Source organism: Tachyglossus aculeatus, chromosome 2 (genome assembly GCF_015852505.1).
Source record: "Tachyglossus aculeatus isolate mTacAcu1 chromosome 2, mTacAcu1.pri, whole genome shotgun sequence".
Taxonomy (NCBI): domain Eukaryota; kingdom Metazoa; phylum Chordata; class Mammalia; order Monotremata; family Tachyglossidae; genus Tachyglossus; species Tachyglossus aculeatus.
In genome coordinates this window covers 39,504,956-39,518,911 of record NC_052067.1, presented here as the reverse complement: position 1 = coordinate 39,518,911, position 13,956 = coordinate 39,504,956, and the positions used below count along the sequence as shown (strand labels likewise).

The window sequence follows — 13,956 nt, the reverse complement described above, 5'->3', positions numbered from 1 at the left end:
TAAGGGCTGGGGTAAATACACAATCATCCAGGCTCCTCTACTTGTCTGCTGTGTGACCTTGGAAAAGTCACATCACTTCTCTGTGCCTCACTTATCTCATCGGTAAAATGGGGGTTATTACTGTGAACCCCTGATTAGCTTGTATCTTCCCCAGTGCTTAGTACAGTGCCTGGCACATAATAAGCGCTTAACAAACACCATTCTTTTTTTTAAAAAAAAAAGGTCTCACATGGAGCTCACAGTCTACGTAGGAGGGAGAACAGGTATTGAATCCCCATTTTGCAGATGAGAGACCTGAGGCACAGAGAAGTTAAGTGACTTGCCCAAAATAGAAAGCCCTTGTATTTTATCTATTTATGCTCTCCTTGTCATTGATGAAGCACAGGGAATGATACTTCTTTTTCATACACAAAAGATAAGGCAAAAAGAGATCAATCCATTTGGGCCTGGACCAGTTTCCCAAAGATCCTTGCTGGAACCCTCCAGACTTCCAATAGTTGAAAAACCTGATCACCTTGTAACCTCCCCAGAACTTAGAACAGTGCTTTGCACATAGTAAGCACTTAACAAATGCCATCATTATTATTATTAAAATGTCTCCCTTGTGGAGATTAAAGAGAGTGTTCTTCTCCTATAGTTTTCCCAGAAGTCCTTTGTTGTGCAGCCTATTCTAGTTGGAAATAGCTTTCTGTTTATCTCCCTCATTAGAGTGAAAGCTCCTTGTGGGCAAGGAACGTGCCACTTTGTTATTCATTCAATCATATTTATTGAGCGCTTACTATGTGCAGAACACTATGATCTAAGACAATGCACTACACCCAATGAGTTCTCAATAAACGCTATTTATCACTACTCAGAGAGCAGTTCAGCTTGGCGTGTGAAGAGACAATCATGAATTTTCTTTGTGTTCACTTTTTTAAATCTTTCAATATTCCACACCAAGAGACCAAAGTGACATATGATTCTAACTGGATCTTTGCTCCGGTTCTCCTCTTTCACATGCCTGGGGGGCAGAATCATGTGATCTCTTTGGAGTTTCCCAGTCTTTTCCTTCCCTCAGACGTAAGGTTAGAACCGGAGCCAATCAGCAGCATTGAGATCTTGGTGCCTCACCTGGTCCAACCCAGCCACCCTTCCTGCCCCCACTTTAAAACACCTGGGTCTCAGGGGCAGGTGGCTGCCACCATCCTCTCCTCCCCAGAGTCCCAAGCGCTGCAGGCAGAGACATGTTGGGGTCTGTCACCCTCCTTCTAACTGCCCTATTCCACAGTAAGTAGGCTGCTTTAATCCTGGGTTAGCTTCTTCTTGGGCTTCTTCCTCCATCCCATCCTCTTTTTCCTCCTCTTTCTCCTCCTCATCTTCTCCTTCTCATCTTCCTCCTCCTCTTTGTCCTCACCTCAGCCATTTACTTTCTGCCCCCATCTCAACTGGCCAGGCGGCACTCCCCCTGGACCAGCCACTGGCCACCGGGGAAGTTCGTCACCCTTGTCTGCAGGTTTTCTGGCTGAAAATTGAGCTCCAACCACTGGTATCATCACCGGGATGGGAAGGCCCCCCCAGCACCTGATCTACTTCCTCCTGGCCAAGTCTCAAGCTGTGTTGGCTCCGGGATTCACCTCGGACAAAATCCACATTTAATACGACAGATGCTACCAGCTGCACTCTTGTGGTCCAGGATCTGGATGCAAGTGATGCTCGCATCTACTGCTGCGCCAGCTGGGACTCAGCACATTGCCACAGGCTTGTCTCCTTTCTGCACAGAATATTCATTCATTCATTCAGTCGTATTTATTGAGCGCTTACTGTGTGCAGAGCACTGTACTAAGCGCTTGGGAAGTACAAGTTGGCAACATATAGAGACGGTCCCTACCCAACAGTGGGCTCATCGGTGGCAAACGGGAGAGGGGTCTGCTTCACCCACTGAACCATCCCCTTCTAGAATCACACCGACTGCAGCTGCTAAGCATGGCCTAATAGAAAGAGCACAGGTTTGGGTTCTAATCCTGACTCCACCATTCATTCATTCATTCAATCGTATTTATTGAGCATTTACTGTGTGCAGAGCACTGTACTAAGCACTTGGGAAGTACAAGTTGGCAACATATTGTCACCTGTGTGACTCCAGGCACACTTCTCTGTATCACAGTTTCCTCTTTTGTAAAATAATAATAATATTAATAATGGCATTTGTTATTAGAGAAACAGTGTGGCTCAGTGGAAACAGCATGGGCTTTGGAGTCAGAGGTCATGGGTTCTAGTCCCGCCTCCGCCGCTTGTCAGCTGTGTGACTTTGGGCAAGTCACTTAACTTCTCTGTGCCTCAGTTAACTCATCTGTAAAATGGGGATTAAGACTGTGAGCCCCACGTGGGACAACCTGATCACCTTGTAACCTCCCCAGCGCTTAGAACACTCCTTTGCACCTAGTAAGCACTTATAATAATAATTATTATTATTATATTTGTTAAGCACTTACTATGTGCCGTGCACTGTTTGGGGATTAAGACTGTGATCCCATGTGGGACAGGCATTGTGTCCAACCTGATTACCTTGTATCTACTCCAACACTTAGAATGTGCTTGACAAATTGTAAGTGCTTAACGAATACCATTATTATTATTATGATTATTATTATTATTATTATTAAGGGGATTAAATATCTGTTGCCCTTCCTACTTAGACTGTGAGCCTCATGTGGGACTGGGACTGTGTCCAACCTGATTAATTTATATCTACCCCAGAGGCTTCAGTGGCAGAGGCCAGATTAGAAAGCAGTTCCTTCTAACTCCCGAACCTATGTTTATTCACTCAGCTATGCTGCTTCACGAAGGGGTGGAGTTCAGGACATCTCCCCCTAACCTCTGTCAGCATCAAACAAGCACTGAAGAGAAGCAAACCGAGGGGTTAAAAGTCTAAGAGCCCACCCGGAACTCAATGAAAGGAATAAGACTTGAGTCACTTGTTCTCTTCTCATTAGTTATATTCCAATATTTGTTATAGTCTTTATATTCTTTGACTAGTTCTCTATCCAGCATTAAATCCACCCACCTGATGATAAACTCCTTAAGGCCAAGGTCTGTGTCTTTCAGTCCTATTGTCCTCTCACTTAGTACAGTGCCCTGAAGGCATTCAGTACACGTTCACTCATTCATAATAATAATAATAATAATAATAATAATAATATTTGTTAAGCACTTACTATGTGCCCAGCAATGTTCTAAGCACTCGGGTAGATACAAGGTAATCAGGTTGTCTCACGTGGGGCTCACAGTCTTAATCCCCATTTTACAGATGAGGTAACTGACACAGAGAAGTTAGGTGACTTGCCCAAGGTCACACAGCAGACAAGTGGTGGAGCCAGGAGTAAAACCCACATCCTCTGACTCCCAAGCTCATGCTCTTTCCACTGAGCCATGTTGCACTTACTGTGTACGGAGCACTGTACTAAGCCCTTGGGAAAGAACAGTACAACAATAATCAGTGACAATCCCTGCCCAAAATGAACTGACTGACATTTCAATGCAGTGCAGACAAGATAATAATAATAATAATAATAATAATAATAATAATAGTATTTGTTAATCGCTTACTATGTGCCAGGCACTGTTCTAAGCACTGGGTGGAGTGGGGGGATACAAGGTTATCAGATTGTCCCATGTGGGGCTCACAGTCAATCCCCCTTTTACAGATGAGGTAACTGAGGCACAAAGAAGTTAAGTGACTTGCCCAAAGTCACACAGCTGACAGGTGGCAGAGCCAGGATTAGAACCCATGACTTCTGACTCCCAATAATAATAATAATAATGATAATAATTATTATTATGGCATTTATTAAGCACTTACTATGTGCAAAGCACTGTTCTAAGCGCTGGGGAGGTTACAAGGTGATCAGGTTGTCCCACAGGGAACTCAAAGTCTTAGTCCCCATTTTCCAGATGAGGTAACTGAGGCCCAGAGAAGTGAAGTGACTTGCCCAAAGTCACACAGCTGACAATTGGCAGAGCCGGGATTTGAACCCACCACCTCTGACTCCAAAGCCCGGGCTCTTTCCACCGAGCCACGCTGTCATTTCTTTCAGGATTGCTCAAGAAGCCTACGGCGGAGTGTGACAGGGTCACTCTGCTGCCCCTTCCATTGCTCTGTTTCTCTGATGTGCCTCGTCTCTTTCTCCTCCCAGCTTTCCCTGGCAGAGAGCACATAATGACCGTGTGACCACATTTGGAAACCCAATCACCTCTTTCCTCCAACCCCCATCAAAAGACAAGAAACCCAGACACTCAACAGAGGGGAGAGCTTGGTGACTTACTGTTCCAACTTCAGGGTTCCAGGCCCCACTTTGAACTACATGGGATTCAGGGAAAGGTGGAAACCACCATTGTTTCCTCCTCGCCTCTTTCCCAGAGACCCAAGAGCTGCAGGCAGAGACATGCTCGGGTCTGTCACCCTCCTTCTTGCCACCCTGATCCCTGGTAAGTCAGCTGCTTTCGCCCCAGGTTAGCTCTCTGTAAAACTGGCCCCCTCTTCCTTTTTCTTCTCTTCCTCTTCCCCCTGCTCCTCCTCACCATGGCTGTTTGCTTTCTGCCCCCCATCAAGCTGTCCAGACGGCACTCCTCCTGGACCAGCCCATGTTTTCCATCACCAAAAAGACTGGGATGCCCGCAACGATCCCCTGCAGGTTTTCCGGAAAAAAGATCACGTACATCCACTGTTATCACCAGCAGTCTGGGAAAGCTCCCTAGTGCCTGCTCTACTATGATCTGGCCAGCTCACAAACTACGTCGGATTCAAGATTCAGCTCAAAGAATATCTTGGCTTACAAGTACCAAGATGGAAGCTGCACACTGGTGGTTGATAAACTGGGTATGAGTGATGCTGGCATCTATTACTGTGCCAGCTGGGACTCCACAGTGACACAGCTCCCTTCATCTCCTATACAAAAAAAATCACTCCCTGTGGTCACCAGGAACAAGGCCTCTGCCCCTCACAGATCTGGGCATTGAATCTCACTCCCTGCTTCAGGCTCTTGGACAAACCCCAGCTGGGTTTCTGGAGGAAACAGGTGACAGCAAGGCCTAGTAGAAAGAGTACAGGCCTGGGAGCCAAAGGATTTGGGTCCTAATCCTGATTCCACCACGTACCTGCTGTGAGATCCTAGGCAAACTCAACTTCTCTGTGCCTCAGTTACCTCATCTGTAAAATGAGAATTAGGATTGTGAGCCTTACGTGGGACAGGGACTGTGTCCAATCCTACTATCCTGTATCTGCCCCAAGGCTTAGTACGGTGCCTGGCACATAGTAAGTGCTTAACAAATACCATTAGAAACAAAAAAAACAAAACAAACAAACAAAAAACCCCACAGAGGTCCAAACTGCAGCTTCTTCTCTGGAGAATAACGTCTGTGGCCTCACCCACCTTAGCCAGAGTTTTGGCCCAGAGCACAATTCCTACTGTCCCTTTCTGGTGGCCTGAGTCTTGTTGTCTCAGAGCAGTTGCCACCTACTCTCCAAGGGGAGGGATGTGTGGAAGGATACTGTGGCTGTCATGTGGAAGGATACTGTGGCTGTCATGTTCCATGGGCTCTGGGAATACCCAACATCCTCTCCAAACCCCATTCACTAGGCAGTGTGGTCTAGTGGAAAGAGCCCAGGCCTGGAGTCAGAAGAACTGGGTTCTAAATCCAGTTCTGGAGCTTGTCTGCTCTGCAATCAATCCCTAGCACGCACTTAACTTCTCTGGGCCTTAGTTCCCTCATCTGAAAAATGTAGATTCATTACCTATTTCCAATTTAGACTGTGAGCATCATGTGGGACAGTGACTGTGAGCAACCTGATGAGCTGACAGTGCTCTGGCACATAGTTAGCACTTAAGAAATACCAAATGCCATCCACCCACCCAGGGATCATTCTAAGGCTTAAACTGGTAAACTGACAACTGACAACCTTGTGAAGCAGCATAGCCCAGTGGAAAGAGCATGTATCTGTTGTGTGACCATGGACAAGTCACTTCACTTTGCAGTGCCTTAGCTACCTCATCTGTTAAATGGAGATTAAAATTGTAAGCCCAATTCTGGGACAGGGACTTTGTCCACCCTGATTATATTACATCTACCCTAGCTCTTAGTACAGTGCCTGCCACACTGTAAGGGCTTAACAAATGAAAAAAAAAAAAAACTGGGGTAACCTCCCATCTATGTTTCCATGTTGCCTATTCTGGGGACCCTAGAACTATGGGTCAAAGGATGGACAAACTATCTCCCACTATGTCCCCAGGCTACCCTAAAAACCACTCCTTTCTCCTTTCTCCTCATCAGTCAATCAATCACTGGTAATTATTGAACAGTTACAGTGTGTAGAACACTGAACTAAGCTTTTGGCAGTGTATGGTATAGTAGACAGGCACAATCCCTGTGCTAGTGTAGCTCATAGTCAAGTAGGGGAGACGGAAACAAAAATAAATTATAAGTAAGGAGAAACAACTGAGAATAAAAATGTGTACATAATAATAATGGCATTTGTTAAGCACTTACTACAAGCAAAACACTGTACTAAGTGCCAGGGAGGATATAAGGTGATCAGGTTGTCCCACTTGGGGCTCAGAGTCTTAATCCTCATTTTACAGATGAGGTAACTGAGGCCCAGAGAAGTTAAGTGCCTTGCCCAAAGTCACACAGCTGACAATTGGCAGAGCCGGGATTCGAACCGACGACCTCTGACTCCCAAGCCTGGGCTCTTTCCACTGAGCCACGCTGCTTCTCTAATTGCTGTGGCATTGGGGTGGGGTGGTATAAGAGTGCTAGGGGTGAACAGACCCAAGTGCATAGGGGATACAGAAGGGAAACAGAATAAGGAGGGAGAATTGTGATTAGTCTGGGAGAAAGTGTGATTTTTATTAAGGCTTTAAAGATAGGGAGAGCGGCGTTCTGCTGGATATGAAGGGGGAAGCATTTCCAGGCACTCAAGAGTGCACAAACACAAAAAGTGGATGACGAGAGAGATGTGATCAAGGCATAGTGTCAGCAGAGTGAAGTGTGTGGGCTGCATTGAGGTGGGAGAAGAACGAGGGTCAGCTGGTGGAACAGAACTCTCTAAGGTCCTGCCTGCGACAGTTGGGAAATCTTACCGGCTCTTCCGTCTCGTCTCTAGGTTCACTTCCGAAGAGATGGGGTGGTGGAGCCAGACCAGAGCACTGGCCTCTGGTGATGGGTTTCTTCCACCTGCACTGAGCCCCCATAGGCCCCACGTGGGGGTCATTAATATCCCGAGCTGGTGGCCTGAATCCAGAAGCTCCAAGCATCCGAGTCTGACTCGGTGCCCCCTGCCCACATGCCCTGGTGACTGGGTGCTGATACGCTCAACTCCCGGCTCCACCACTTGTCTGCTGTGTGGCCTTGGGTGAGCCACTTCACTTCTCTGTGCCTCAGCTGCCTCATCTGTAAAATGGGGATTAAGACTGTAAGCCCCATGCAGGTTAAGGACTGTATCCAACCCCATTTCCCTGGATCCACCCCAGTGCTTAGTACAGTGCCTGTCACATAGTGCGTGCTTAATACCAAAATTATCATTATTATTACTCTGCTGCACAAATCACTGAACAACAAAAACATTCAGTCCCTGTCTCCCCGATCCTCAAGAAGAGTCCAGCTAGAAGGATCAAGGCTTGAAAGTGGCCAACATAACTTATTCTATTTCTCTGCAATCACTCAGCTAATCCATAGTACCTACTGAGGGTCTACAGAGCAATGTATTAAGCACTGTGCTTCTCCCCAGTCCTCTTCTCCCCCTACCCATCTCTAGTACCCTGTGCTATCTGTGCCTCCAAAATGGGAAATGGGGGAAAATGGGAAGAAAAATGGTTCGAAAGTATTCTAGGAGTGGAGGGGTGGCAGAGGGAATTGAGGTGGATGTGAAAACTCTTCCTTCTCCCTGGCAGCCAATAAGCATTCAATCACCATGTGACCACACTCTAGTACCCCGTCAGCTTATCTTCCACCACTCCAAACCCAGAGCCCCAGAGTCACCGGTCCTATTTCAAACCACTTGGGGCTCAGAGACAGGTGGGAACCCCCATCCTCTCCTCTTTGCCTCCTCCCCAGAGCCCCAAGTGCTGCAGGCAGAGACATGCTGGGATCCATCACCCTCCTACTCGCCTCCCTGCTCCCTGGTAAGTCAGCTGCTTCCACGCGGGGTTAGTTCTCTTTGGACCTATGTCCTCCTCCTCCTCATCATCATTACAGACTTCTACTTTTGGTCCTCATCACAGCTGGACAGACGGCTCTCTCCCTGAACCAGCCAACAGTCTCCATCACCAGACAGTATGGGAAGCCCGCAACGATTCTCTGTGAGTTTTCTGACAGTAGGATCACGTACATCCACTGGTATCTCCAGCAGCCCGGGAAGGCTCCCCAGCGCCTGCTCTACTTTAACATGGCCACGTCGCTAACCACGATGGATTCAGGATTTAGCTCCTGGAAATTCCAAGCTGACAAGATTGATGATCAAAGCTGCACCCTGATGATCAGGGACCTGGGGTGGAGTGATGCTGGCATCTATTACTGTGCCAGCTGGGACTCCATGGTGACACAGATCCCTCTGCCCTTCACACAAAAACTCACTCTGTGGTGACCGGGGGCAGGGCCTGCCTTCTACCATTCCAGGAATGAATTTCACCCCCTGTTTCAGACTCCTTGGCAAAGTAGCAGGGCTGGGGTTAATTTCTGGAGGAAACAGGTCCAAACTGTAGAAAAATCACAAAGTCCCCACCGACATTAACCAGAGGTTGGGCATAGAGCACAATTCCCACCATCCCCTTCCCAGACACATAGAAGCAGCGCGGCTCAGTGGAAAGAGCCTGGGCTTGGAAGCCTGAGGTCGTGGTTTCTATCCCAGCTCCACCACTTGTCAGCTGTGTGACTTTGGGCAAATCGTTTAACTTCTCTGTGCTTCGGTGACCTCATCTGTAAAATGGGGATGAAGACTGTGAGCCCCGTGTGGGATGACCTGATTATCTTTTATCTACCCCAGTGCTTAGAACAGTGCTCGGCACATAGTAAGCGCTTAACAAATACCATCATCATCATCAACATTATAAACTCCTTCAAGTCAGGGTCATTCATTCATTCAATCATATTTATTGAGTGCTTACTATGAGCAAAGTACTGTACTAAGTGCTTAGTACATGTCACTGTATGCTGTTTTACTCTCACCTGAGACAGTGTTCTGAACACAGTAGGTGTTCAGTACGTACTATTGACTGCCTGCAACTGACAGCTCCACAAGTAGAAAGTGCTCAATAAATACCATTGATGGATTGATAGACTGATATTTCATTATAGTGCAGACAAGATGATGCCATTTGTCTTGGAATTGCTCAAGAAGGCTGGAGTGGAGTATAAAACTCCACTGCCCCTGCCATCATTCTGCCTCCCTAACGTGCCTCACCTCTTCCTCCTCCCAACTCTCCCCCACGGTCCACAAACACATAAAGACTATGTGAGTTGCCCTAAAAAACCTCTTCTCTCCACCCCACAAAACCAGTCAAAAGAAAGAGAAGCAGCGTGGCTCAGTGGAAAGAGCATGGGCTTTGGAGTCAGAGGTCATGGGTTCAAATCCTGGCTCCGCCAACTGTCAACTGTGTGACTTTGGGCAGAGCCCGGGCTTTGGAGTCAGAGGTCGTGGGTTCAAATCCCAGCTCTGCCACTTGTCAGCTGTGTGACTTTGGGCAAGTCACTTAACTTCTCTGGGCCTCAGTTCCCTCATCTGTAAAATGGGGATGAAGACTATGAGCCCCACGTGGGACAACCTGATTACCTTGTATCTACCCCAGCGCTTAGAACAGTGCATTGCACATAGTAAGCGCTTAACAAATACCAACATTATTATTATTATTATTAAGTCACTTAACTTCTCTGGGTTTCAGTTACCTCACCTGGAAAATGGGGATTAAGACTGTGAGCCCCCGGTGGGACAACCTGATCACCTTGTAACCTCCCCAGTGCTTAGAACAGTGCTTTGCACATAGTGCTTAATAAGTGCCATCATTATTATTACTATTATTAAAGAAGCCCAGCCAATCAGCAGAGAGGAGACCTCAGTGACTCACCACTCCAACCACAAAGTCCCCGGTCCCACTTCAGAAAACTTAAGGCACAGGTATAGGTGGGAACCACCATCCTCTCTTCCTTATCTCCTTCCCAGATCCCTGAGCACTGCAGGTGGAGATATGCTGGGGCCTATCACCCTCCTTCTCAACACCCTGCTTCCTGGCAAGTTGACTGCTTTCATCCTGGTTAGCTCCCTCTGGAGCTATGTCCTCCTCCTCCTCCTCCTCACCACAGATGTTTACTTTCAGTCTCCATCTCAGCCGGACAGATGGCCCTTACCGTGGTTCAGCCAATAGTCTCCATTATTAAACACCCAGGAAATTATGCTGAGTTTCTTTGTGAGTTTTCCAACAAAAGCATCACGTACATTCACCGGTATCGCCAGCAGCCTGGGAAGGCTCCTCAGCACCTGCTCTACTATCACCTGGCCGCTGCCGAACACACACTGGAGCCAGGGTTCAGTTTGGAGAAAATCTATGCTTACAAGATCAAAGATCAAAGATCAAAGCTGCACGCTGTTGGTCAGGAAACTGGGTGTGAGTGACACTGGCATCTATTACTGTGCCAGCTGGGACTCCATGGTGACACTAGTCCCTCCGCTCCCCATACAAAAAGTCACTGTCTGTGGTCACCAGGAGAAAGGCCTGCCTCCCACAGCTCTGGCACTGAATTTCATCCCTGATTCAGTCTTCTGGGCAAGGTAATGGTGCTCTCATAATAGTTTCTGGAGCAAACAGGTCCAAACTGCAGTTCTTTCTCTGATGAATAATCTCAGAGGCCCCACCTACCCTAGCCAGATGTTGGGCACAGAGCACAATTCCCATCCCTTCTCAGACGCTGGTGGCCCCCCACTCGTGTAGAGCAGATGCCACCGTCATCTCCAAGGGTCAGTGTTTGTGGATCAAATGTCCTATGGGCTCCGGGACAACCCAGCATCCTCCCTGAGCCCCATTCACTCATCCAGGGGTCACTCTGGGGCCTAAACCAGTAAACGGACATCAGACAAGCTGGCTGGATCCACCCACTCGGCAACCTTTCACAGAAACTTTCCAGGGATCTTAAAAATATGAATCAAAGGGTAGGCAAATTTCCCATTACCAAGCCCTTGTTCTGTCCTGAAAACCATTTCCCCTTTCCTTGCCCCATCCATCAATCCATCACCAGTAGTTAGGGAGCCCTTACCGTGTGCAGAACACTGAATTATGCATTTGGGAGAGTACAATACAGCCAACAGACACAGTCCCTGCCATAAAAGATCTTACAGGGTATGGTGGAAGCAGACTCTGAGAGTATAGGATTTGTATGTAAGTGCTTTGGGACTGTGAGAGGGGTGAATGCCAAAGTGCTTAGAGAGCAGAGACTAAAGTGTCTAGAAGACACAAAAGGGAGGAAAAATAGGGTGAGGAGATGAGTCATGGAAGGCCTCCTGGAGGAGGTGTGATTTTATTTGGCCTTTGAGAATCAGGAGAATGGTAGTCTGCCGATGTAAAAGAGGAGGCATTTCCAGGCAGGACAGAGTATGTGAGCAAGAGGTGGACAACGAGAGAGATGATTTCAAGGCACTGAGAGTAGGTTTGTGTTAGCAGAGCAAAGTGTGTGGACTAGGCTGTAGTGTGAGAGGAGAGGGGATCTGTAAGAGGAGCAGAGCTGATCAAACTCCTCTAAGTCCCAGCCTGTAGCTGACAGGAAGTCTTAGTGATGCCTCTACCTTCTCCCTGGTTCACTTCCAAGGAGACAGGGTGGCGGGGCCAGAGCAGAGCACTGTTCTCTGGCAATCAGTGTCATATGTAACTCTGTTATATTGTACTCTCCCAAGCATTTAGCAGAGTGCTCTGCACACAGAAAGAGCTCAATAAATGTGGTTGATTTGATATGCCCACGTTGAGCCTCCTAGGGCCTCATGTGGAGGGAGTCAGTAACACTCAGAACTGGTGTCCCATGGCCTGCCCATATCCTCTGGGGTTCTGGCACCTGGAGACAAGAGGACTAGAGACCAGCCTAGGATGGAGGTTTGAAAACGACCAACCTAACCTGGTCTGGTCATTTCTCCACAATCAATCATTCCACCAACTGATAGTAACTACTGAGCGCCTATGGTGCACAAAATACTGTAATACATGCCGTGTTTCTCCCGAATCTTTCTGTCCCCCACCTCATCCCCAAACCCCTACGCTAATTTTGCCCCCAAAACAAGAAAAACAAGAGAAAATGAGATGAATAGACGGGAGTCCTGAAGTTGTGAGGAGAGAGAAATGAGACAATCACCTCATCTCTTTCTCCTCTTAGCCCTCCCCTGCAGCAACAAGCCCATAATAATAATAATAATAATTATGGTATTTGTTAAGTGTTTACTTTGTGCCAGGCAAAGTAAATCGGGTTAGACACAGTCCCTGTCCTATGTGGGGCTTACAGTTTCAATCCCCATTTTATAGATGAGTTAACTCAGACCCAGAGAAGTGAAGTGACTTACCCAAGGTCACACAGCAGACAAGCATCAGAGCCCATAGCAACCATGTGACCACACCCTGGTACCCCAGTCACCTCTACTCTCTTCTCCCCCCATCCTAGCCACAAGGCAAGAAGCCCAGCTAATCACAAGAGGTAAAACTTCAGGGACTCACCACTCCAACCCCAGAGTCCAGGCCCCACTTCAATCCAGCCCAGTGGGGCTCAGATAGTGGCAACCACTATCGTCTCCTCCTTGTCACCTCTCCAGAGCTCCAAGCATCATACAAGGAGACATGCTGGGGTCTGTCACCCTCCTTCTCTCTGCCCTGCTCCCTGGTAAGTTGACTGCTTTCACCCTGAGTTAGCTTCTCATTGAGCTATTCTTTTCCTCCTCCTCTTCCTTCTCCTGCTCCTCTTCGTCCTCCTTCTCCTCACCATCACACTTGTTTGCTTTCTGTCCCTATAACAGCCGTCCAGACGGCACTCACCATGGACCAGCCGATGGTCTCCATCACCAAACAGGCCGGGACAACGGCATCGTTTCTCTGCAAGTTTTCCGGTCAAATCATCAACTCCATCCACTGGTATCGCCAGCAGCCTGGGAAGGGTCCCCAGCGCCTGCTCTACTATAACCTGGCCATGTCTCAACCCACGCTGGATTCAGGATTCAGCTCAGATAAAATCTATGTTTACAAGGGCAAAGATCAAAGCTCCACCTTGGTTGTAAGGAATCTGGGTGAGAGTGATGTCGGCAGCTATTACTGTGCCAGCTGGGACTCCACGATGACACAGGTCCCTCCACCCCTTGTACAAAAAAATCAGTTTGTGGTCCCCAGGAGCAGGGCCCGCCCCCGACAATTCCGGCACTTAATCTCACCCTTTGTTTTGTTCTCCTCAATGAACTAAGAGAGGCTTCAGTTTGGTTTCTGGAACAGATAGGTCCATCCTGCTGCTCTTTCTCCAGGGAATTAACCCAGCAGCCCCACCCACCTTAGCCAGTGGTTGGAGAAAGAGCACAGTTCCCACCTGTCCCATTCTCAGATGCAGGTGGCCTCCTAGTCCTGCTCTACCTAAGCAGATGCCACCTCTTAGTGGCTCTTCTGTCTTCTCCCCAGGTTCACTTTGGAGGAGATTGGGTGGTTGAGTCATAGCAGAGTACTGTTCTCTGGTGATGGGGTCCTATTTCTGTGCTGAGGGGTCATTAACATGGGGGTCATTAACTCCCAGAGCCGGTGCCCCTGTGCCAGCAAGCTCCAAGAGTGTAGGGCCCACTTTATGCTCTCTGCCCACATGCCCTGATTTCCAGGCTCTGACACACTCATCCCGGCTTCGACCAAAGAGGACTAACAATAATAATAATAACAACTGAGGTATTTGTAAAGTGCTTACTATGTGCCAGGCACTAAGCGT

The 13,956-nt window shown here is 47.9% G+C and overlaps 1 pseudogene and 2 gene segments (V, D, J or C); all 3 read left to right on the top strand.

The window, feature by feature from the left end:
* The first annotated feature begins 4,424 nt into the window (after positions 1 to 4,424).
* LOC119941415 lies at positions 4,425 to 4,998 on the top strand (annotated as a pseudogene).
* A 3,118-nt stretch (positions 4,999 to 8,116) lies between these two features.
* On the top strand, positions 8,117 to 8,620 carry LOC119941408. The segment is given in 2 exon segments: positions 8,117 to 8,159; positions 8,259 to 8,620. Coding segments are annotated over 2 exon segments (405 nt in total).
* Positions 8,621 to 12,839: 4,219 nt separating this feature from the next.
* LOC119941400 lies at positions 12,840 to 13,452 on the top strand. The segment is given in 2 exon segments: positions 12,840 to 12,882; positions 13,016 to 13,452. Coding segments are annotated over 2 exon segments (480 nt in total).
* The last annotated feature ends 504 nt before the right edge of the window (positions 13,453 to 13,956 follow it).